Genomic DNA, 25219 nt, shown 5'->3' with positions numbered 1-25219 from the left:
ACTGAATCCTAAAATTAAAAAAAAAAAATCCACCAATTTAAATGGAAAACTCATCTGAAAACATCCTCACAAAAACATCAGAAAGTGTTTGACCAAATATCTGGGCATCATGGCTCAGGCAATTTGATCCATGAAATTAACCATCACACTGAGCAACATCAGGCATCAAAAGTTTAGAAAGAGGGCCTCCCTGGTAACCTAGAGGTTAAATCTCAATGCTTCCACCACAATGGCCGTGTTGGATCCCTGGCCAGGGAGCTAACCCACTTGTGGTATGGCAGACCTCTCTCTCGTCTTGCCCACTGCTCCCCTTAGCAGTGTAGTTTAGTAAATATGCCTCTTCTGCTCCCCACTCTGTCTTTGGGTAATCCTTTCACCCCCTGTACCTCTGACCTACACCTCAGTTCTTCTATGCAAAAAAATAAAAGTTTAGGAAGAAATGCATGAAAAATCTTACATTATTATCCTAATGTCTGAGAATTGGGTTGTAGAATTCCTGAACCTTGCTTATGAAACATGTTTAACATTTTGTAATATCAGATTCCTGTTTCAACTTTCCTTCCAAGATATCAATGCTGTCCATGGGATGTCAGAAAGATAGCGCTTGAATACACCCAGTAGTAACTGTACACAGTCATGTCAAGCAGCTGCTGCCACTATTGGACAGCTTTTAATTGTAAAATTGTTTCCTTTATAATAAAGTGTCTGCTTATAGCACCTGCCCTTACTCTGTAAAGAGCCTCACATACCTTTTGTATTTGTATATGAGTCGTCTTCCTGTATTAGAAGGTGGCAGACATGACTCCTGGCACAGGCCTGGATCTGCCTTCAGGTGCCTGTGCTTTGAGACAGGCATTGCTCTTTACCTGTGCCTGCAAAATTGGAATTTTGTCTCTTTGTCAGTATATTTTAAGTTTTTGGTTCTTTAGAATGAATTGGTTAGATTTTGAGAATTCAGGTGGCGTAGTAGTAAGGATCTTAAAGGGGTGTGAAGAGAAAAGATACACTGACTTGCCTTCTATACAGATATGTTTGTGCATAGATATGTATATATGTTACTGTACATGACACATAAACATTTAATCTAATTCTTCCTATTAACCTGTGAGGTAGACCTTGTTAGCTGTACTTTTTAAAGAGAATTTAGGCTGAGTCTGGTGATTTGTCATAGCCACCCCCTGGTGGAAGGACTGAGAGGGATTGGAAACCTTTTGAGTTGACTTCCTAAGTGATGGTTGTTTTATATCTGGCTTAGCTGGGCGTGGCCATTGCCAAGTCAATTGATGAATACAAAGGAGTTTGCTCTTCTTCCATATGATCCAGCAATTCCACTCCTAGGTATTTACCCAAAGGATACAGAAACATTAATTCCAAAGAGCACCTGCACCCCTATGTTTATAGCAGCTATTTACAATAGCTAAGCTTTGGAAACTACCCAAATGCCCAAAAATAGATGACTGGATCAAGAAGATTTGGTACATATACATCCCGGAATATTACTCAGCATTCAAAAAAGATAAACACATGCAATTTGCAGCAACATGGATGGAGCTGGAAGGGATCATGCTCAGCGAAATAAGGCAGAAAGAAAAAGAAAAATACCGGATGGTCTCACTCATAGCAGGAATCTAGAAAACTTAAATAAGGGACCAGGAAAAAGAATAATTATAAGAAAGAAAAAATCAAAATCAACAAACAACTATGAACCAGAGACACACTATGGGTGGGGGGGATTGGGGTCAAAATAAGGGTGTTGCAATTGTATGGGGAATATAAAAATAAAAAAAAAAGGAGTTTGCTCTTTTTTACATCTTGGTTTTCCCTTAGATCAGCTCCCTTTCTCTCTGAGTAGCTAGAATAAGGAAATTGCTTTGATATTCATTATATTTTATTTTACCTCTGACAGTTACTGGCTGGGCAGAAGAAAAGCTCCCCCTTCTGGACATTTGAATACTATCAGACATTCTTTGATGTAGATACTTACCAGGTTTGTAAGCCAACTTCATCTTTCCTTATACATGTAGTAGAGACTGTTTTGTCTGTGGTTAAGCAATCAAATCATGTGAAAGCCTTTATAGACTGGATATGGTATCCAGAAGTAAAGGGCTATTAGCCTTTGAAAATATTATCATCATAAAAACTCTGATTTAACTGGGTTTTAATTTTGTAGTAGTTGAATTTATTAAACTTAAAAAATATCTTTAGTAGAATCACTGCTGTGTTGTTTTCCAGGTTTTTGACAGAATAAAAGGGTCGCTTTTGCCAATACCTGGAAAAAACTTTGTGAGGTTGTATATCCGTAGCAATCCAGATCTCTATGGTAAGTGTAGTGCCATTTTGATTCTTTACCATGTACCAGTTGAACTCAGATGAGGGTTGCCTGGAAAGCTGGTGAAGCAAAGGCACTGTTAGCAGCGCATGCCACATTTTATTTGACTCTTCGAAACTTCTCTAGCAACTCTTGCAAAGAATTTTGAAGAAAATGAATTATGTTATATTAATGCCACAATTGCAAGTTACAGTATGTCCTTTGAAAGTCCTCAAATAATATTACAAACCTGAGACAAATTAAGTCATTTTGATTTTAATTTAATTTTTTTTAAAGATTTATTTATTTATATAAGAACTGGGGTATAGGCCAGATGTGCGGGAGGGTGAAAGGATTCACCAGAGACCGAGCGGGGAACAAAACAGGCAGAAACAGTGTTGAAATACACTGCTGAGGTCTGCCTCACCATGTGGGCATCTCCATGGCCGGTGAGGATCAAACTGGCACTGCAGAGGCTGCCGACAGCTTCACAGTGCCATACTCAACTGCCTGTACCGCCAGGGAGGCCCTGATTTTAATTTTAAAGGATGGGGGGGTGTTGAGTGTGGAGAGGGTGCTCTCACACTTCCACTTCATAAGCTGAGTTCTAGCTCTGCCCTTAGATGAGTTGCTTCCGTTGGGTACCAGTCAGCAGCATGAAATCTGTAGGAGGGATGGACCAGGAATCACTGTCATCCCCAGCCTTCCTGCTAGGTAAGAAAAGGTCAGCAGTCCACTTAGGGCTATGAGGATAAGGCCACTTAGTAAGTACTGTTGTTTCTGTTATTCATATGAGGTAACAAACGAAAAAGGAGAACTAAACCTAGTTTAGTGTTAAAAGAACCCTTGTTTATTCTATCAGATTGGTGGTTTTAAGCTACAGAAACTTTATCGAATGGATGGTACTAGAAGTGGAGTTGTGGTGGTGGAGGTTGAGAGGAGGCTCCCTTTCTTATGACCAGAAGAGGGTCCAGATGTCTGGGGAGTCCTGGAGTCACTGTGAGCATGATAGAAAACTATTGCCTTGGGGCCTCCCCGGTGGCTCAGCGGTTGAGCGCTGGGTTGCGAAGCTGCCCGCGGCCTCTGCGGCGCTGGTTCGATCCCCGGCTGCTCCCCGGCCACCGGAGGAGGATCCCACATGGTGCACAGACCTCTCCTGCCGCCCGCTGCTCCCCTCAGCAGTGTACTTCAGTCTGCTGCTCTGCTCCCCACTCTGGCTCTGGTGAATTCTCTCACCCTCCCGCGCTTCTGACTGTACCCAGTGCATGTATAAACAAAACAAACAAACAAATATAATTAATAAATAAATAAACATGCCTCTATAAAAAAAAAAAAAAAAAAAAGAAAACTATTGCCTTGGCCCATGCCTCTCATCTAAAGGTTGCTGTGGCTATTTCATTCTTACTTTTAACCTGGGAGCTTCTTGAGAGGCAGGCTCTGTGTCTGAATAATCCCTGCCATCAATGCCTGGCAGAGGCCTTGCAACAGAGCCTTTATGCTAGAGATGGAGGATTCAAAGATAAAGTAATAGTCTCCATCCCCAAGGAAAAAGAGGAGAGGGAATTAACATCTGCTGAGCACCCTACATGTGCAAGCATGGAGCTCAGCACTGTTGTTCTGTTTTGCACTACCATATTCTATTTCCCACACCCCAAGTTAACTTAATTTTCCAGAAGAGAAAATTGAAGTTTAGAATGGATGACTGGCCCATGGACACAGAAGTTAGCAATAATAACAGTAGCAAACACAGAAAGTGCTTATTATGTGCCACTGTTATTAGGGAAGAACCTGTATTACTCATTTATTCCTCATAACAACCCTAACTTTATGAGGTAGGTATTATTATCTCCTTGTATAGATGAGGACACTGGGTCACACGGAGGTCAAGTACCTTGCCTAAGATCATATAGCTAGTAAGTGGCTGAGCTCAGTTTCAAATTAACATTCTATCTAATAATCCATTTCTTCATCACAGTTATACCGCTTTTCATGAATAAAACAATTTGAACCCAACGCTTGCTTCTTTCTATAACACTGTTAGCCTCGTGAGTTCATAGACATTGTCTATGAGGTACTATACAGGTAGAATGTTTTATAGTAGAGCGGACTGGGCCCTGTGAGATGGATTGAAGTATGGTGGTCAGGAAAAAGATGACAGTAATGCCAGTCTGCAGAAGCTGAAGAAGAGATCAACCAATTTGACTATCTAAGAACAGAGCACTTTTTTTTAAGGTTTATTTTTTATTTATACAAGAGCTGGGGTACAGACCAGAGGCATGGGAGGGTGAGAGAGTTCACCAGTGACAGAGCAGGGAACAAAACAGGCAGACTGACTAAAACACACTGCTGAGGGGAGCAGCAGGTGTGACAGGAGAGGTCTGCTGTGCCACATTGGTATCTCTCTGGCCGGCCGGGGATCGAACCCATGCTGCAGAGGCTGCAGACAGCTCCACAAAGCGCGTTCAACCCGCTGTGCTACCGAGGAGGCCCAGGACAGAGCATTTGAAGCAGGGAGCTCAGCAAATGCAAAGGCACTAAGGTAGGATCTTGCCTCAGAGTGCTCAAAGAATGGAAAAGAGGGTACTTTAAAAATGATGACAGGGCCTCCCTGGTGGTGCAAGGGGTTAAGACACAACCTATGAAGTATCTGCAGCCACTGCAGAAAGAGTTCGATCCCTGGCCAGGGAGCTACCCACATTGTGCAGCAGACCTTTCCTATCTCACCCGCTGCTCCCCTCAGCAGTGTATTTCAGTCAGTCTGCCTGTTCTGTTCCCCACTCTATCTCTGGTGAATCCTCTCACCCCCCACATCTCTGGCCTGTACCCCAATTCTTGTATACATAAATAAACAAATCTTTAAAAACAATAAAATAAAAATGATGACAGATAGGCTACAATAGTCACTGCTTTCTAGGAATGGGTACTGTATAATATTTTGATCACTTGTGATCATATGCTTGGATGGCCTCAGCCCATTCACAGCACGTGGTCAGTTATATTCATTCATTTATTCAATAAAACTTTGGGAAATGTTTTGTTGTAGTTTGGTTTTTGCTTTTAGTTTTCAGTTTGGTTGTTTTCTGCATCTTTATGTGGTAGGCACTCAGAAAAATATGGAGAACAAAACGTAGTCCTTGAGTATAGTGGAGAGCTTGCAAGGTAAGCAACAATTTGTGGAAAGCCAATGTTGGTGTCTCTTTGGGTCATCCCAGTCAATGCTTTCCTGCTGTCAGTAACTCGCTTGACTTTGAAAAGTACTAATCCATTTTTTTTAGTACTAATCCATTTTTGCTAGTCATCTCCCCCAATACAATGATTTTCTTGATATATAAAGGTGCGTGCAATTACCCAGAGATATTACAAAATACTAGTGAAATTGAAAAACGAGAATCATAAAGCTTATTAAAGTCTCTCAATTTAAAATTTGTTCCACAAAGTAATTTTTCTAAATGATGAAAAATAAGTATAGTGTTCATGAAATAAAACAATGATGAAAGGCATTTGCAAAGTATGGTGTACTTATTATACAATCAATGGAATATTTTATAATCACTAAAAAAAAGTCAGTTCATTTTTGTGACTAGCAATGGTAGCATCTCCAGGATATGTTACAGTGAAATATATTTGACTATATATGTTTGTTATTATTTGTATAAAACATGTGCATGTACATGCATAAACATGCATTTGCTTATATATGTGTATGGAAATCTCTAGCAAGATTCACCAGAAACTAGTTGTAAGGAGTTCCAGGGAGGAGAAATACATAGCTAGAAAAAAGAGAAGGAAGGACATTCACTTTTTCCTGTATTCCCCTTTGTACCTTTTGAATACAGAACTACCTGTGTGTATTATTTTTTCATTAAAAGAAAAACAGGGGCCTCCCTGGTGGCGCAGCAGGTTGAGTGCAGCGCTGTGAGGCTGTCCACAGCCTCTGCTGCGTGGGTTCGATTCCTGGCCGACCAGGGAGATACCCACATGGCATGGCAGACCTCTCTGTCCGTTTGCCTGTCCTCCCCGCTCTGTCTCTGGTGAATCCTCTCGCCCTCCCACACCTCTGGCCTGTACCCCAGTTCTTATATAAATAAATAAATCTTAAAAAAAAAATAAAACAGGCTTACATTCACATACACCATGGTCACCATGGTGAACCGGTAGATTAACTCTTCTCTGAGGTATCTTGTTGTCCTATTCTTTCATTTAGACCCCAGAAGTTGTTTTTCTGTATTTTTTCTCTGGCAATAACATTTGGCACTTAGGTAAGGGAAATAACCTTTGTTTCCTGTATCCTGGTCATGATTTAACAAAATGTCCATGAATTTTTTTTTGGTGATCCTCCAAATAATAAATGCTATAACAAATCAGTGTCTTTATTCACCTAATTATGGAAGGTGTTTTGCCTTTGCATTCCAATTCCTGCTGTATTTAAAGCAACTAATTACTGAGTTATATGTTTTTTTTTTTTTTTTTTTTTTTAAAGATTTATTTATTTATTTATACAAGCACTGGGCAACAGTCAGAAGCGCGGGAGGGTGAGAGAATTCACCAGAGCCAGAGCGGGGAGCAGAGCAGGCAGAAGGACCGAAGTACACTGCTGAGGGGAGCAGCGGGCGGCAGGAGAGGTCTGCGCGCCATGCGGGACCCTCCTCCAGTGGCCGGGGAGCAGCCGGGAATCGAACCGGCGCCGCAGAGGCCGTGGGCAGCTTCACAACCCAGCGCTCAACCGCTGCGCCACTGGGGAGGCCCTGAGTTATATGTTTGACCTTTTAAAAAAGGAAATTCTCCTGAAGTGAGTATTGATTACATTTAAAATTCTGCACCCCCCCGCCCCCCGGGCCTCTCTAGTGGTACAAGGGGTTAAATTAAGCATAGCACTGTGAAGCTATCCACAGCCTTTGCTGGCTAGGGAGTTACCCACATGGCACAGCAGACCTCTCCTGTCTTGCCCACTGCTCCCCTCAGCAGTGTATTTCAGTCAGTCAGTCCTGTTCAGTTCCCCACTCTGTCTCTGGTGAATCTTCTCACCCCCCACACCTCTGGCCTGTACCCCAGTTCTTGTATGCATAAATAAATAAATCTTTAGAAAAAAAATTCTTCTGCTTATATGAATGGGGCAAGGGAGAAAATGGTTTTGTATGAGTCTAAAAGTTGGTGCTTCATTTTCTTGTCTCTGAATTTTCTGATTCCCCTTCCAGGCCCCTTTTGGATATGTGCCACATTGGTGTTTGCCATTGCAATTAGCGGGAATCTTTCCAACTTTTTAATCCATCTGGGAGAGAAGACATATCATTATGTGCCCGAATTCCGAAAAGGTTGGTGAATAAGTTGACTTGTTTGGAATGCTGTCAGTTTTTATCGCCTAGTTCTTTGTACCCACTGAACTACTCAACCCCTATCTGTAGGTGATATAGCCCCTGCTTTCTATATTTAAGATTTCAAACATACCCACTGTCTCAGAATTTACCACCCATTTATATAAATCTGCATAGCTTTTTTATTGTGGTAAGATAAATATAACAAAATTTACCATTTTAACTATTTCAAAGTGTGCAATTCAGTGGCATTAAGTACATTCATAGTGTTATGAACCCGCATACTTTTCTGGAAACCTGTAAGGCCAATAGCAATTGGAATTTATTGAAACAAAAATGTATAAAACAAGTAAAGAGCAGTGTGCTTCTAAGTCTCCATTGTAGCATTATTTGTATCACTCAAATGTGGGAAACAGTAGGGGCATTGTTATTTAAGTCATGACTCAAATAACTGGGTCTGTAGCCACTAATTAGGAAGTGCTTAGAGCAACTTGGAAGACTGATCATAGACACTTAGGCCTATCCTATGCTGGTTAGCAACTTAGAGAAATCTGCAAATGATCAGGGCTTAGAAGGGAATGCAGGAATGAATGTGCCCTACTGGCAGGCTTGCGGGTGACCTTCTTGTTTTAAAACTTCCGTTCTTGTGGCAGTATTGGATAATTAAAGGAAAAAATAGCTTTGAGGGACTTGTAGATGACAGCTGACCCAAAATGAGGACGTTTGGCTTTGAAGGAGATTGTCTTGTGCCCCATTCTCAGTTGTCTCGTGTCCCTGCCTGCCTGCCTGCTCTTCTGTTGAGAGGTTACATGGAGATGGGTAAGAGCATGGACCTGGAATCAGGCCACTGGCTTCAAGTTCCACCTCCACCACCCGCTAGTTTCTGTCTTATTGGACCAGTTATTTTACCTCTGTTGGCCTCAGGTTCCACATCAGTGAAATAGGACTAATACGGCCCATGTTATAGGGCGATTGTAAGAATAAATTGATATATGTAGAGGTTAAAATAGTACCTTGGACCAGAAAGAGTTTAATAAATATTAACTATTGTTACTTATATATCTCTCTATGTATGTGTACATAGAGAGAGATGTATTTACTTGCGTGTGTGTTCCTATAACCTTCCTTCTTTTCGTCCTTCCCCTCCATGTCCATTTCCCATCTTTCCTTCTCCATCATAAAGTCAGACTTGGGTTCTTTTCCAAGTCCATTTATCAAGTGACCTGGGGTTGAATTTAGCTCAGTAAGTATCTGTGAGATACAGACCTTGCCTTCAAGTAGTTCCATGGTTAAATAAGGAAGGACAGGTAAATGAATGTTGCTGTATATGGTATATGTTAATTTCTGTATCAGAAATATCTGTATCTATGTATAGGTGTGTCCAGGAGAAGGAACGAATCACCCTACCTGAGGGTCTGGAAGCTCAGCCGTGTCTGTTATTATCTTCTGGCTGGGTGTCTCAGTATGGGGAAGAATGGGTTGTGTGGACTAGTAAATAGTCTTTGGCCCAACCAGTACACATTTTTCTGTTTTATGTATGAGTTACATTCCAGGGTCCAATCACGCTTCCACCATTTATTAGTCATTTGACCTTGATGAAACCACTTAACTTCTTTGATCTTGTTTTCTCATCTTTGAAATAAAGGTATAGATACATGAAATATTGTATTTACACATTAGTTACTAATATAAAAAGCTTATTCTTGATTGTGTATTTATCATTTATCAATCACTAACTACACCAGTTTTTATTTAATTCTCTAGTAATCTTACAAGGCAGTATACTATTCATTTTCCTGTTTTACAGATGAGGCAAGAAGGTTACTTAGCTAAGTGACAGAGCTAGGAACAGAACCCATGGAGTCTGCACCTTTGATTATTACATATTTTGGCTCTCAGTAAAGCACTTGGTGTAATGCCTCACACCCAGGGGATAGCTGTAGTCATAATAGTATGTCCCTTCTCCTTCCTTAGTTACCCAAGAAAAAGGCAGTAAGTCAGCATGATGACATTTGGCTTAATGAGTAAGTTCCCTATATGAAAAAACTGCTCTGGGAGTTAAAAAGTGTCTGGGACAATCACATGTCTTATGCAGAGTCTTCTGTAAATTTGAGGGGTACCTTTGTCTTTGCCAAGAGTGTTAAGTGAATTATTTGCATATTTACATGCAGGGAGGGCTGGTGCCATGGGCTTAGCCAGGCTCTATGATCTGTACTCTGAAAGAAGGAACAAAAATCCTCTAGGGTGAGAGAAAGGGACGTTGAACAATGAGCTGAAATTTCAGAAACAGAATAAAATCTAAATAGCATGCAGAGCAAGTTCATCTGTACCCAGGGCATTTTAATAAATTTGCTAAAGAAATCAATGTGAGCTCTTGTTATACTAGGAAAGAGGACGTGTTCTTCCAAGGGGATAGTGGCTTTTATTGGTTTGAAATGCTCACTGTGTTTAAACACTTGTAGTGTGGCCCTCTGAAGTATTTCAGTTGTTGAGTGATATTGTAAGGCCATAGGAAAGACAGCTGATCACCACCACAAAGGCAAATGCCAAAGATTCAGATCACCTTTTCCATAGAGCACCTACTATGTGTCAGGTGCTGTGCCAGGTTCAGGAACTGTGAAGGCCAGTCAGACAGGATCCCATGATCCAATGGAGTAGATGTCAGCACGTGCTAGAAATAAGTCCAGTGAGGTATTAGAAATGCTCCATTAGAAACAAGTCCATAGCAGCCACTATCATCTATGCCTATGCCTGGCTGGTTCCTCTCGCACTCTGGGGTTTCCTCGTGTGGAGAAACAGCAAAGTGATGAACATCGTTTCCTACTCATTTCTGGAGATTGTGTGCGTCTATGGATATTCACTCTTCATTTATATCCCCACAGCAGTAAGTACACTTACTCTGAGCAATGCCCTGTTCTTGGTTGGAAATTCAGCCAGCATTATCATGTCTAGCCTAAGCACTTGAAATATACCCTTTGCTTGTAGAAGTTCAGCATGAATGGAGGTTGGGGAGCCAAGTGCCTTCACTGGATCTCCAGTCCTTTTGCACAGTGTCCTCTCTCTGCATGCTAGTGGTGTATCCAGGCTGAACTGAGAAACTGGAATGGCAGTGGGGGCCTGGTTGCTGATTGGCTCAGGGGCCTTTATAAACATGTGTGCCTGGAATGAACAAATGCCTCTCTGAATGCCTCCCCAAAAACCCCTCCCCTCTCTTTTTTTCTTTCAGATACTGTGGATTATCCCCCAGAAAGCTGTGCGCTGGATTCTAGTCATGATTGCCCTGGGCATCTCGGGCTCTGTGTTGGCAATGACATTTTGGCCGGCTGTTCGTGAGGATAACCGGCGCATCGCTTTGGCCACAATTGTGACAATCGTGTTGCTTCACATACTGCTTTCTGTGGGCTGCTTGGTATAGTCTTATTCCTGCATTCATTTGGTGGTGCTTTTGATGCAAATGCATCAAAAACTGTTAGATATGATGGTTCTTTTAAAACTGGCTCCATGAAATCAGTATCATTTTCAATAGACTCTCCTAGATGAGAAGTGCTAAAATCGTGAGAATTTGATTGCACTCTCTGGATTTACCTAATTCCTGAAACGTGCCTGGTCAGCAGAAGTGGGTGGGCACTGGGAGCAGGGCTATGGGGAATTGTGCTTTTGGATGCCTTTGCTGATACTCTGCACACAAATTTAAAGTTGCACAGGTATGAAGTTTAAGAATGAAGTCCAATAGGAATGTAGAGTTGTTTTTCAGGTGAACAATATTTATAATAGTTTTCGAGTTCATGCATTTACATATCTTTTAGAAGAGCATGTTTTTGATTCAGACAGGCCCAGATTAAAGACCAGCTCTGTCACTCACTGGCTGTGTGAGCTTGGACCTAACTTCTCTGAATCTGAATGCCTCCATCTGTAACATGAACATACTGTTTCCTGTCACAGCACTGACATAGCATATAGCCCTGCAGTATCTACAAGCTAGCCTCCTCTCCTTGGATCCTAAGGAGACATGGTTGTGTACATGCTGTGCACAAAAACTGCTGTCCACAGCTGTAAGAGCCCAATGGGGGTTTTGAAACACTCCAAATCCAAGAATGTTTAGGTCACGGATGAAGGAAAGGACATGCCCACAGGAAGAGTCCACAGAGCGCATGCAGACCCTTGGTCGGGTTTGGCAATTGTAGGAGTAAAATATTTCTCTCATACCATTGACCTTTAATAATTTTTTGTACATTAGGAGACTAATGTACCATAGTCTCCTTAAGTACATTAATAAGATCTTAATACTTTATTGTTGATCATGTCTCATAAAAAGTGCCAAGTTCTGAAGCACAGACTTGGTTTGTGTGTACTTTACGTGTGCCTAAGTTTAAACACTTGGGGCAGAGAACTGTTGGTTTGGCCTGTGCACCCACTGCGAGTGGTCCAAAGTCACTGTGAGAGCATAGAAGAAAGCCTGAGCAGCCCGCTCTAGAGACAGTGCTTGTCATTTAGGTACAGCTCTCACTGGTATCTTCCTGTCTGTCCCCTGAACTTCTTACCCATCACAGACCTGGTTGAAAAGTTGGGGGAAGAAAAGGCCTGCCCCTCTGCAGTTCCAAGGGACTCAGAGGAACAGGGTGGGTTGGATGAGGAGCAGGGAGGTAATTGCTGGAATGGTACCTCTTCTTGTTGGGGAGTTTTCTCCTTGGGGAAGGAAACCGTCAGTGATCAGGTATTTTGTCAGGGCCCCACAGTGCCTGGGGTTTTGCTGGAGGGCACCTTGTCCCTTCTCTGTTGGAGGAGATGTGTATAACAAGAGGACTGAGGCAGAGGTTAGGAGAGTCCCAGCCCCATCCCTTCCTGCTTTGGTCATTTTCCATTCCTGGACCCCTATTGCCGCATTTAGCAAAAGGACCTATAGTAAAATTACTGTTGTAAGATTGAAGATATGTATAACATGAAAGATGTGGCAGGTCATACAAACAGAGCACATTATTATTGGAAGAGCAGGGGAATTAGCAGGGGAGTTTTTGAGCTGAGGGATATGGACTGAACCAGACAGGTTGGCCTTCTCCCTCTCCCCTGGGAAATATGATTTGGCATTTTTGCCTTAGTGCATTGAAGCATGAGAGCCCCTGGGTGTTTGCACCTGTACACAATCTCTGAAGATGGTTCTGGAGCACACTAGCAGGCATGGATGAGAGTCCATTCTTTTTTTTTTTTTTAAAGATTTATTTATACAAGCACTGGGTACAGTCAGAAGCTTGGGAAGGTGAGAGAATTCACTAGAGCCAGAGCAGGGAGCAGAGCAGGCAGAAGGACCGAAGTACACTGCTGAGGGGAGCAGCGGGCGGCAGGAGAGGTCTGCGCGCCATATGGGACCCTCCTCCGGTGGCCGGGGAGCAGCCGGGGATCAAACCGGCGCTGCAGAGGCTGCCAGCCCCGCAACCCAGCGCTCAACTGCTGCGCCACCGGGGAGGTTCTAGAGTACATTCTTGGCTGGTGTGTTTGGAGATGTTTAAGCCCATGTTTGAGGTAGTTACTCTGCATCCTGTGCCCTAACTATCTGCCAGGTGACATTTCCACCCCTACTCCTGAAACTGATTGTTCCAGAGGCCTCCACTGGGCCTGCGTCTGGGCTGGGCATAAAGTGCCAAATTTTATAGGATGTGTTGGAGAATAGAAGAGCATAGACTTTGGAGTAGACATAGCTGGATGAAAATCCTGGCTCAGACACATCATTGTCATCACAGCCCTGGGGAAATCTATTTCTTTGAGCCTCAATTTACTCATCTTTAAAATAGGGCTAAAGTTGTCTATTACCAGGTTAATCAGGTAGATTAATGACCTAGTATGTGCTGATGCACAGTAGACACTCAGCAAATGATCACTGTGGTGGTTATTATTGAATAATAATGGAATTAATGAATCATGGAATGGCAGTTTGCCCTGAGAGATGGTCCTTCCCGGTGCTTTCTCTTACAGAAAAGAAAACTGAGGTCCATGAGGTAGTGACTTGTGAGTTTGTTTGGAACCTGGGCCTCTTGGCTCCTCTCAGATGAGGGATGGCTTGGAAGCAAGGCATTGTTCCTGCATAATAGAGGCTTCTTGGCTCAATATACCTGCAAGTAACTTGGGGGAGCCAACACTAGCCATGTGGTCCTTGTTCCCCTGAAAGTCAGGGACTCTTCTTTCCCTGCTTCAGTAAACAGCTGCCTTAAAGGGCTCTGTGGAGGAAGTCTTTTAAAAGTCACAGAGTTGCTCTGAACATGTGACAAACTGAAAGGAATTTGCAGCTAGAAACTTTTTGGCACGGGCAGTTGAAGAGTTAAGGGAGTGGGACTATGTCTGAAAAGCACCAGCGTGTCATGTTGGTGCCCCCTTCTGGCTGATGGGGCGCAGAGCTGGTGAAATGGTTCTGGAGGGTTTTTTGCTTTTTCCCTTCTTGAGGCCCTAGAAGAGGGAGTGGGCAGATCATTAACAGATTCCCCTTTCCTTTGAGCAGTCTGTGTTCCTGGCTACTGAGGTTGGTGTTTTCCTGGGCTAAAGTTAGGATTCTCAGACTGTGAAACAGATGAGAAAATCCCTATTCCACCACCTTCTGATTTTTGACAGTTAAATTGTAGCTGGTGAGTGGGAACACTTATCCAACCTTTCATTTCCAAGCTGAAGAATTAAGAGGTATAAAGCCCACTCTTACTTTTAAAGGTCTTTACAGGGAGATGCTCGTTTTGCAGCAATCTAGTGTAGTTCAGTTCATCAAAGTACTGATTGTTTCCATAATATGCCAGGCCCTATGCAAGGTGTTGGTGACATGAAGACAAGGCGAATGCAGTAGTAGCCCTGGAGGAGGGTCTATATAAGAGAGTGACTAGAAGCTTGAGCTTTGAGGTCCTAAAGATCCAGCATTGAGGTCTCTCATTAGCCATTTGTACTTGATGAATGGCAGTCCCTCTGAGCCTTGGTTTCTTCATCTGTCAAATGAAGATAATAATAACCACCTCATCAGATTTTTTTGAAAGATTAAGTCATACTTGGTAAATGCTCCATCAATGGTAGCTAATTTTTAGATTGCACTCACAGTTGAATGAGTAAGAGAGACAGAAACAGAGATGATTTTAGCACAGTGTAATGACCAGTTTGGTAGGGGAAACACAGGACCCACGAAAAGCCCAGAATTACTATCAAGTGTGGCGTCTAGAAGGACACTTACCCAGATCACCATTTTGTTCTCCTCTCATGGGTCTCCTTTTCCTGCAGGCATACTTTTTTGATGCACCAGAGATGGACCATCTCCCAACAGCTACATCTGCTCCGAACCAAACAGTTGTAGCAGCCAGGTCCAGCTAAAGAGGAATGTAAGTTTGTATTTTTATCTTCCTAATGTGTAGTGCAATAAAAAAAATAGGTCAATGCATCAGTTCCATTGCTTTGAGCATAAGAACAGAGAGGGCTAGATCCTTTCATCATCCCTCATAATTTAGTGTGGGGGGTGTGCCTGTCTGTATGTGTGGGTTGCTCTTGCCAAAATCCACATGACTTCATAGATTTGGGGAACATGAGTTCCTACAGTCTTATGTAAGAAGGGCTCCTGTTTGTTGGTCCCACTATCCCCTCTCCTCTCCTCCCTGCTCCCATCCCATCTGTACAGTATGGTTTTATTCTGCTTGATTAGGGTCATAGCAGTTTTTCTGGTTTCTCTGTGACTTCTCAGACTGGCCTCAGGTCCAGAGTGTGACCTCTCTTAACCCAAGCTTATGAATTCTCCAAAGCTTATAAATTCTCATGCCTAGTTTGTTCTCAGAGTCTCCTCAATGATTCCACTCTCAATGCCTAGTTCAATAGGTGAGAATACAGGAAAAAGACCCAATTCCTCCATGGCTTGTTCCTAGCCTCTCATTCTACTGCCTCAGTTTGCCATGACAGTTTACTCTGCTGGCCTTGCCATTGCCAGAGCACATGGAGCCTTTGCACTTGCTTTTCTAATTGTCTAAAATGTTCTTTTCCGCCCTATAGTCATCACTTACCATGTGATCCCTTTGCATCCTACATTACACACCACTCTGTTGCCAGTATTCAAAACACTGTTCACTATCTCTTCCTTTGCCTCTTCTTTTGTTCACTCCTTCATTCATTTGTTCCCAGAGTACTGGTGTGTCTCCCCAATTAGGCTCTGCTCGTGAGAGCAAAGAGTGGGTGTTACTCTATATCTTCATTGCCTACCACATGTCCTGGATACAGTGGGTGCTCCATAAATATTTGCAGAATGAGCCCACATTCTAGTAGTCTCCATTTAGACCAAGAACCTTTACTGTGTTTTGTAATCACAACCTGACCTTTCTCCTCAAGCTTCTGTCTCCCTGACCAAGGCCTTTAAGAGTCAAATAAAATTTAAATTAAACCCCTAGCCTACTATCTATCAGCAGTGTACCTAGGGCCAAGGTTTATTCTCTCTGATCCTCCAGTAATTTAGCTATGATAAGGATGACTCCACCTATGTTATAAGATTGTAGTGATCATGTTTATAAAAGCTCCTGGCACAAAGTTAAAGTGCTCAGTAATAAAATCAAACCTACAGCCCCCTGAGAGTGAGTTGTAATTTGTGTTGACATCTGTCCCAGTCCCAACTGTAAACCTTCAGAGAGTCAGGGCTGGAGTCTTAGAAGAGCCTGGACCTCAGGGCCCTTGCAGCCTCCATCCTAATTTTCACAGATTTAACACCTGTGAACTTTGCTCAGCTCTATAAACTTGGGTGTCAGTGCCTCCATGTGGGTGTCATGCCTCCAAATGAGATAGTGATGAATACTCTCTTTGGAGCCTCCCTGGCAGAAGCATCAATTGCTTTGCCAATGAGAGGGACTGTCCAGTGCCCTGGGCACTGCAGATTTATGCGCTGGCTATATCTTCTATTGTAATCTCTGGACTCCCAGCTTTCAGTGAAAAAGAATAGCTTCTAATCTCACAGATAATCTTTTTCATGTAAGTCCATACATTGGAGGGCTTAACCTGGGAATGGATTGCTGGAGGCATTAACCCTTTTTCTCTCTCTCTGGAATCTCAGGATCAGAGGGGAGCTTCCAGAGACACTTGTAACCAGGGACACTACCCCCACATACTAAGTCATTGAGATGTTATAAAGAATATCTTCCATCCTTTCTTCATTTTTAAAAACTAATTTATCCCATGAGTACGAGTGCCATTTCTTCCCTGAGCCAAGACCCTGGTAAAACCTAAATTCTGTACCTGGGAAGTGTTACTTTGGTCTGAGGGATGGATACCTGAAAGATCACATCCTGATTGGGACTGTTTTCCCAGGGCCTGTGACAAGTGGAACTGTCCAGCGGAGGACAGCCAGAGATGATTATACTGCAGTGTGGTGAGGACATTAGTAAGAGATGAGCAGAGGCCTTCGGGTATAATCACCCCACCTCACTCACCAGCATTGATATACAGGGTTTATATGCAGGTATTCTTTCACTCACTCATGTCAAGAGTGTTCATTTTATAAGCCAAAGCTACAAACCTTCTGCTAGGTTATAAAAGTACTGATGTTCTTTTCTGATTCTGAAATCAGCTTTAGCTTAATGCTGTAATCCCCCCTAACACCGCACCCAAACTACATGACTTTACACTACAGCTAACACTATTTCTACCAGCCCCTTATTCTTTCCACGCCATGTCTGAAATGTGCCTGTCCAGAGACTTCATTTTCCGTTCTATGCTATTTCTCATTTTTCTCTTCATTGTTCCCTTTCTTTGAAGTAAATTGGGGCAGTCTGGGATGGCAAGTGAGTCAACACAATAACTTTATTTTAACTTATTTAGTGGAAAACATTAAATATGGATAGATATATACAGTATAATGAAAAGTATTGTAAATCCCTATGTTCCCATCACCCGCTTTCAACAGTTGTCAGCTCATTGCCAGTGTTGTTTCTTCTCACATCCTCCTATTCCCTACCTCTTTCCCAGGTATTATTTTGAAGGAGATCTAAGACATCCTATTATTTCATCCATAAATATTTTAATTCTATATCTACACAGCATACTCTTTAAAGAAACACAATCATAACACAATAACTTCTAGAAAATTGTGACTCCTTAATATCAAGGATACTTCAGTGTTTGAATTGCATATTACATTTGGTTGATGTATCTCTTAAATGTCTTTTAAATTATAGATTACTACACCTCCCTCTCTCTCCCTTTGCCCTTTATTTGTTGAAGAATTGTTTATCCTATAGTTATCTCACTCTCATTCTGCTGATTGTGTCTCCATGGTGTCATTTAACACATTGCTCATGCATCTGTTTTCTGTAAATTGATGGTTGTATCTAAAGGTTTGAGCAGATTCAAGCTTTTTAATTTTTAGTTTGGCGAGACTACTTGATATGTGCTGTTAAATTTTTCCATCTATAAACCCAAAATTTCTAATTATCTCTTTCTCATAGCAGAAGCCATTAATAAAGCAATGCCTAGATCTGATAATTCATTAGGGTTTTCAAAATGGTGGTAGATCAATTCAAGCAGTCCTTGTTTGTTTATTTATTAGATACAATACTTCTTTAATAAAAATGTCCCTTCATCCACCATTTGGTTTTATAGTTTAGATAAGAAAAACAGGATGAGTGATTCCTGTTATTTACCTGCTTTCAGCAGAGCAGGTCATTCACTCACACTCTGCAGCAGTGACCACTCAGCTGTAGTCCACTGCAAATGCTATGCTTATTGATGCTCAGATTGTCTTATTGTTTGCCAATGGCTGCTGAGTCCTGTTGGCATGGCCCTAGGATTCCCTCATAACTGCCTTTCTGTCAGTCATGACAAAATGCTCCAGGGCCATTTTTTAACATTTTCTATTCCAGGCCCTTTCTCTAGGGAGTCCTGAAAATATTATTTGCAGATCACAATCTGGATGCTGGGGTGCTCGTTGCCAGCAGGTTTAGTCATTATTTTCAGGCCTTCTCAGTATTCAGAGGCAGGAAATATGTTTGTTGTTTGCTTATTCTCTGTTAAAGACGCTACAGTGAGAGTTCATACTCATATTTCTAATTCCTATTCAGTACTACAGAGTTTTTAAGAAATTGCTTTTCTCTTATATCTACTGTTTCCTTTGTCCCATACTGAGAATGTCCCTGTTCACCAACACCAGCAATGACAGAATGGGACTATCACCTTAGGACTTGACGGTTTGATCACACCATATACCCCAACACTCTAATAATAAATAGTAACAATACTACCAGTGATTACTGAAAATAGTACTTTAAAATCTTTAAAGATTTCCTTTGCGCTCTGAAATGCCCTTGTCTACTTAGAAATTCGCTATTTATTCTTTAGGACCCACTTAAGATACCCTCTGCTTGGTGAAGTTTCTGTTGCTTACTTCTCTGACTCCTCCGTTCTGTGTCTGTTCTGTGTCTGTTCCTCTATTATGGCAATTTTCTTATTTACTATAACTTCATAAGCTGAGAACTTCTTGAGGGCAGAGCTGTATTTACCAATTTATTTACCAATAAATACCCCACCACCCAGTAGGTGCTTAGGGAAGTTTGATTTTTAACAGATGACAGTTGATATGCATATGATATGGTACTCAAAACTCTCCTGGTTCTAAAACTTGCCAGGTTACTTGATGACTGTTATTTATTTCTTTAGGTCCTACTTTTTGCACCTTTTTGCTGGGTTACTAGGGTGATCAGTGGGCATAAGTCCTTACCCTCCCAAATTTTATATCCTAATTTTTATATCTCAAATATCTCACAGACTAGATGGCTCCCCTAAATTAAAGAGAGAAACATGACTTTGGGAGCTTCTGGTTGGAAAACCCCAGGTCAGGTGATGGTGATATTGTCCAGACTTGGCTGTGGGACTGGGGCCAGGAAGGGAGCACATCATGCTACTGGCCACTACGGTGGGGAGTCAGAAGTGCCCAAGCGTCAGGTCTTTGGCTGGAAGAGACAAGGGATCCCTGGCTGATGTTGAGGTTATGGACCAAGTCTGGCTCAAAGGGCAGCATCATCTTACTTGCCACCCTTTGGTCTAAGTGCCAGGAATTCCTAATCTCTGTCCTATAGGCCACCCACGAAAAAGCTGGCAGCAGGAGAGGGAATTTTCTGTCTTTAAATTGTCCTCTAGTCTTGACATTAATTTGAAACAGACAACTTGAAAGTCGAAACAAAAGCAAAGTATATACTTATGAAAATAAAACCTTTAATGCCTGCCCTGTGGGCTGGTTTGTCCCTACCTTTATTTAGCATTTCAGAAACCTGAACTGATGTTTACCAGCAGGCTGGTCAGGACTTTTAGGTTCTTTCAACTCCAGCAAATTACAGCATCCACCCTTCTCCAACAGCTTTTCACAGATAATTTGTTGGCAGCTTTTCCCCTTTCTTGAGCCAGTAGATTCAGGCAGATAGGCCTGCCTCAGCCTCACCTTCACAGTGTGGTCAGATGCTGCCATTGGGTTGTGATACTGCCACCACCACCCTTCCCCACCAAGCTCTCCAGAAGGCTTCACACATGTGTGAGGTGGAAGGACCGCCCCCCACCACCACCACCTTAGGATCCCTGCTCTGCTGCATTCCTTCACCTCCCCTGGATTTAATTATCTCTAGCCTTCTTTCCAACTTCCCAATTCTTAGAAATCTTAGAAATCTGCAATTTGGTCGACCAACCAGTGCCTCAGATTTCTTATGTTCAAAACTTATGTATCCTACAACCAAATCCTCCTCATATTCTCCTGTCTCAGTGAGTTGGACCCACCCGCCAACTTTGGATTAGTTTAGATTCTTTATCAGACTCTCTCAGAGTACCTTATAATCATATAAATAGTGTGTTAGGTCTTTGTTTACCCTGCTAGACTGTAAGCTTCTCAAGAATTGGGACCATGTCACCTTATTCATCATTGTACCCATGCCTGGCACCTGAGCACTCAATCAATATTTGTGGAAGAATTAATGAAGAAATTCCTTTAGTCACCATGTTAAAAACCTCAGAATCAATGTGAATTGCTCTCTCTCACCTAGCATATCTTCTCTGTCAACAAGACTTGCCCATTCTGCCTCTGCTTCTTTTTTTTCTCACATCTGTCCTATGAGTACTGTATTCGGTGCTCAGGATCCAGTCATCTCATACTTGAACTGTGGTAATAACTTGATAGATTTCTCCATCTCTTCTCTTTGTCTTTTTCCAATTCATCCTGTGTGTAGCCAGAGGGATTGTTGAAAATTTACAAGTCTGACCGTGCCTTTGACTGTATCACTCCTCTACTTAAAGAACAAATGGTCTGAAGGCCAAATCCAAGCTCCTTCATGGCCATCAACTGTCCCTAACTTCTTGTCAGGCCCTGCCATTGTTGCCTCTATAACCTTATGTTTCAACAACCATGGACAGCTCGCCAGTCCCCAAATCTTTTAATGTTTCTCCATGTTTACTTGATTCTTTTTCCTCTGGCAGTTGGCATAACTGTCAGAAAGAAGAGAGAAAAAGGAGGTTGAGTAAAAGTGGCTTTGGGATCTGGGTGACAGAACGTCATTGGGTTTCCAAAGAAACAGAGGGAAACTTATAAAAATATCACTTCCCCTCCAGCAGTAAGGCTTTCTTTTTTTAAAGATTATTTATTTATTTATTTATACATACATACATACATACATACAAGCACTGGGTACAGTCAGAAGCGTGGGAGGGTGAGAGAATTCACCAGAGCCAGAGCGGGGAGCAGAGCAGGCAGAAGGACTGAGCAGCAGGTGGAGGAGAGGGGAGAGGTCTGCGTGCCATGTAGGACCCTCCTCCGGTGGCCAGGGAGCAGCCGGGGATCGAACCAGTGCTGCAGAGGCTGCGGGCAGCTTTGCAACCCAGCGCTCAACTGCTGCGCCACCGGGGAGGCCCAGTAAGGCTTTCTTGAGGCACAAAATTCAGGGCTTCTGCCTCTGGGAGTTTGTGGCAGCAAATGGCTCTGGAGTTGAAGTAATCCCTCTAAACATAGAGTAATGCCCTATTCTGTAACATAACTCCTTCTGAAGGGGGCATCTTCGCCTTGAAAGTGACTCTTTTTGTTTTCCAGTTCTCTTTTACTTGTTTGGAGTGTGGTTCTTTTGCACATGGCATTCACTGCAGGCAAGCAGAATGACCAAAGCCAGGAGGAAAACTGATGGAAAGACACGAAGCCCCGGCAGCTGTACTGAGCCTAATTGCCCGTTTAACAAACAAAAATAAAATGTTGTTCAACTCTTCTCTGCTCACCCATCAGTTTACCCTTGTGACTACACTAATGTGGACTGAAACACAGGACATGGGTTGGGTGAACTCAAGTGTTCCGTCATTTGCCCCTGACTCAAAGTGTGAAGTACTTGCACAGTGCTTCACCTTAAATACACCCTCTGTGCCTGAAATGGACCCATACTGATTCTGATGTCTCTGCATTGTGTACAGATTACTTAGGTGATGCTTTTCTCGCCCAGTGTTTGCCATCCTAAAGTGCCCAAACAATGTGAACTTTGGAGGGGATTCATGGGGAACCTGAAAATTTGTCTTTGGCGACCTGACACTGGGCACCTGAATCTGTTGGTTGCTAATACGTACTTTAAATAGCATCTGTGTCTGCACTTCATGACTTTGACCTCAAATTCTTCCTTGATGTTGTTTTATCTTTAATATACTGGAGGCTGGTGGGGATCTGATTTAATGAACTGACTGTTGTGGTGGGAGAAGGAAGTTTAAAATGGACATTCAGACTATTTCCTCATGTAAGTATGGAATAGTGCAAGTATTCACTTGCAACCTATTTTTTTTTTTTACCCTAAAGATTTACTTATTTATGCATACAAGAGCTAGGGTACAGGCCAGAGGTGGGGGGGGGGGCGGGCGGCAGTTGGTGAGAGGACTCACTAGAGACAGAGTGGGGAACAGAACAGGCAGATTGACCAAAGTACACTGGTGAGGGGCGCAGCGGGCGAGGAGAGGTCTGCTGCGCCATGTGGCCAGCCGTGGGATCGAATTCGTGCTGCAGTGACTGTGGACAGCTTCATAGGTTGCATCTTAACCCCTTGCACCACCGGGGAGGCCCTGCAACCTATTTTGACATACAGATTTTAAAAAAATTTTTCTAGAGTACTTTGAGAACCTCCTCAAGGTGGCATGACTTCCTGGCTAGGGTGCATTGAGGGGAGAAACCAGTGACACCTGAAACATACTTTTTTTACTTTTTATTCAAAATGCATACCACCCAGGAGGGATTGCTGCTGGCAGGTCAGAACTGCTGATTCCCTGGTGTTTGTTGTCTTTGTCAGGACAGGAGTTCCCTATGTATTTCTGAGATAGCTACAAAGACATTTCGACTTCAAAGGCAGATAAAGGAAGGTGCACCCAAGTTCAGGCTAGAATGAGCTTAGGTCACCTTGGCAAACCTCCCATCAGATGCCAAGTCTTCACCTACCAACCTACCTTGAATTACTCAATAAATATATATTGTGCACCTACTATATGCTGATCACTATTCTAGGTACTAGGGCTAGAGCAGCAAGCAAACAGACTAGGACCTTGTTCTTGTGGCTCTTAAGCCCGGTGGTCACTGCTAAGTGGTTGTCAGTCTCAGGCTCTAAGGCAGCTATTTTCTTCTTCAAACAATTGTGCCCCAGCTCAATTACACCCCTTCCTATCTCTTACGAAGAGTGACAGAATTTTTCTTCTATTGACTATAGAATCATATTGTGGACAAGAAATCTATTATTGGTCTCTGCCCCAGTTTCTGATACAGAGCCCCTAAAATCCATGTAGTTGAGATCTAGGATAATAATTTGTTCTAATATTTGGTCTTGATTCCTGAGAGAGCTCCTAAGACTCTTGGAATTTCCTGAATGATAGGAGCACCTCATAGAGCCCCTCAATCCCCTGTAATTTCTTCGGTGATGGAACATCTTTTGTTTTAATGAGGTGACTCTTGGGGCGGGGCTCCTGAATAGTGATGGTCACCAGAAAGACCAAACTGTGATTAGAAGCTTAAAACTTTCAGCCCCATCCCCTATTCCTGGAGATTGGATAAAGAGGTGCTGGAAATGGAATTAATAATTGATCGTGGCTATATTATGAAACCTCCATAAAAATAATAAAAGAGTGGAGTTTGGAGAACCCCTTGGTTGGCGAACACATCAACATGCTGGAGGTGGACCTCAACTCCAAGAGGGACAGAAGCTTCTGTACCAGGCACCCTTCTCGTCTTCTCCCTATGTATCTGTTTATATGGTGGTTCATTTGTAGTGTTTAAAGCTTTTCCTTGGTGTTGTGAACTCCTCTAGCAAATTATCAAACCCAAGAAGATAGTCATGGGTCCCTCCAATTTGTCACCAAGTCAGACATTGTGGGTAACTTGGGAATCCATTACTTGCAGTTGGCACCTGAACTGGGGAGCAGTTTTTCTGTGTGAGGGTATTGCTAAGGACTTTTAAATGTGGTCTGGTAAACTTCCAAAAGTATGCTTAGAGATTCTATGATAAAGTGGTCAGTATTTAATTTTTAAGTAAGGATTAGACAATCCATCATCATAAATTAGCACCATCATCTTATAAAAAAGAATATTATAAGATTGAATAATTTGGAAGTGCATAATCTCAGTTTTAAAAGCTTGAATAAACTTACCCTATGAAAAACTGGCTATTTAACAAAATTAGAGATTTTACTCTCTTGTATAAACTAATGTTTACTCTCATGTATATTATTATAGTAAATTAAAAGCTTGATTCATTTTTCTTTTCACTATGTTCATTAACACCTGGCAGCTCATTTCTCTGCAGCACAGGTCAACTCTTGATGGAAAGTAAGGCAGAAAGGGCAAAAAGGGTAGGTCAGTTGAGTTGACCTCTTTTTTAATGTGCTTTCTCCTAGCCCCACCCAATGTCCTATTGCTTATGTTTTGTGTTTTTTTTTTTTAACTTTCCTGTGGCCTGTGGTCTAGTAGCCAGTCTACTACTACCCACCTTGGCTTGGAAGCAAATAGTACTTGACCTCTAAAGAAAATGGAAGAAGTGATTTTCCCTCACATTTTCCTTTGCTTTCACTCCATAATAATCGTCATTATTCTGGGCAGAGTGAATCACTGGGCAGAGCCCACTGAGCCTACTGCCTTCTGGCTTGCATTGTGGGTGTCTTAAAAAACAGCTCACCCAGATGCCCCAGCTTCCTTGCCCTGTGGATTCACAGAAAAGTTGGAGGTCCCATAGAGGAAGATAGGGTTTTGTGTCTATCTGGAGGAAAGGTTGGTGTATCCACTTTCAAAACCGCTGACCCCCAAACTACTGAGATGTGTGGTCAACTACTCTTCTCTGAGTGTTGATCCAAAACTAGAACCAGCTACCCTGATAGTGCCACAGGCAAGGTGGCACCTCCCATCTAGTTGATTGCCAACAGAGTTCCTTTATCCCCTCACATGGGTGCCAGTGAGCATGCTAAAAAAGGTTTCAGGCCATCTGAGTCCAGCCAAACAGTCAGATACAGAGTGCCCTGGGAGCTGATATGAGTATCCATTTGAAATGGATTCTGCAAAAACTGTTGATAGGGCTCATCTATCCCCACTTAAAGTGGTTCAATACATCAAAGGATGTTTTCAGGACCCCAGATCCCA

At 42.5% G+C, this 25219-nt stretch overlaps 1 protein-coding gene across 1 annotated transcript in view; it reads left to right on the top strand.

Moving 5' to 3' along the window:
• The window catches only part of YIPF1 (Yip1 domain family member 1), a 30621-nt gene extending 8178 nt beyond the window's left edge, over positions 1-22443 (top strand). The window contains exons 4-11 of the mRNA XM_054690991.1: positions 1907-1987; positions 2233-2320; positions 7504-7620; positions 8382-8383; positions 10340-10504; positions 10847-11029; positions 14863-14960; positions 21668-22443. Coding sequence (XP_054546966.1) covers positions 1907-1987; positions 2233-2320; positions 7504-7620; positions 8382-8383; positions 10340-10504; positions 10847-11029; positions 14863-14952 — 726 coding nt within the window. The 3' untranslated portion in view covers positions 14953-14960; positions 21668-22443. The remainder of the gene's footprint in view (positions 1-1906; positions 1988-2232; positions 2321-7503; positions 7621-8381; positions 8384-10339; positions 10505-10846; positions 11030-14862; positions 14961-21667) is intronic.
• Positions 22444-25219: the final 2776 nt, after the last annotated feature.

Source organism: Talpa occidentalis, unplaced genomic scaffold (genome assembly GCF_014898055.3).
Source record: "Talpa occidentalis isolate TD23 unplaced genomic scaffold, MPIMG_talOcc4v2.1 talOcc4.9, whole genome shotgun sequence".
In the NCBI taxonomy this organism is placed as follows: Eukaryota; Metazoa; Chordata; class Mammalia; order Eulipotyphla; family Talpidae; genus Talpa; species Talpa occidentalis.
Note: the sequence above shows the minus strand (reverse complement) of the source record. Positions and strands in the feature narration are given on the sequence as shown.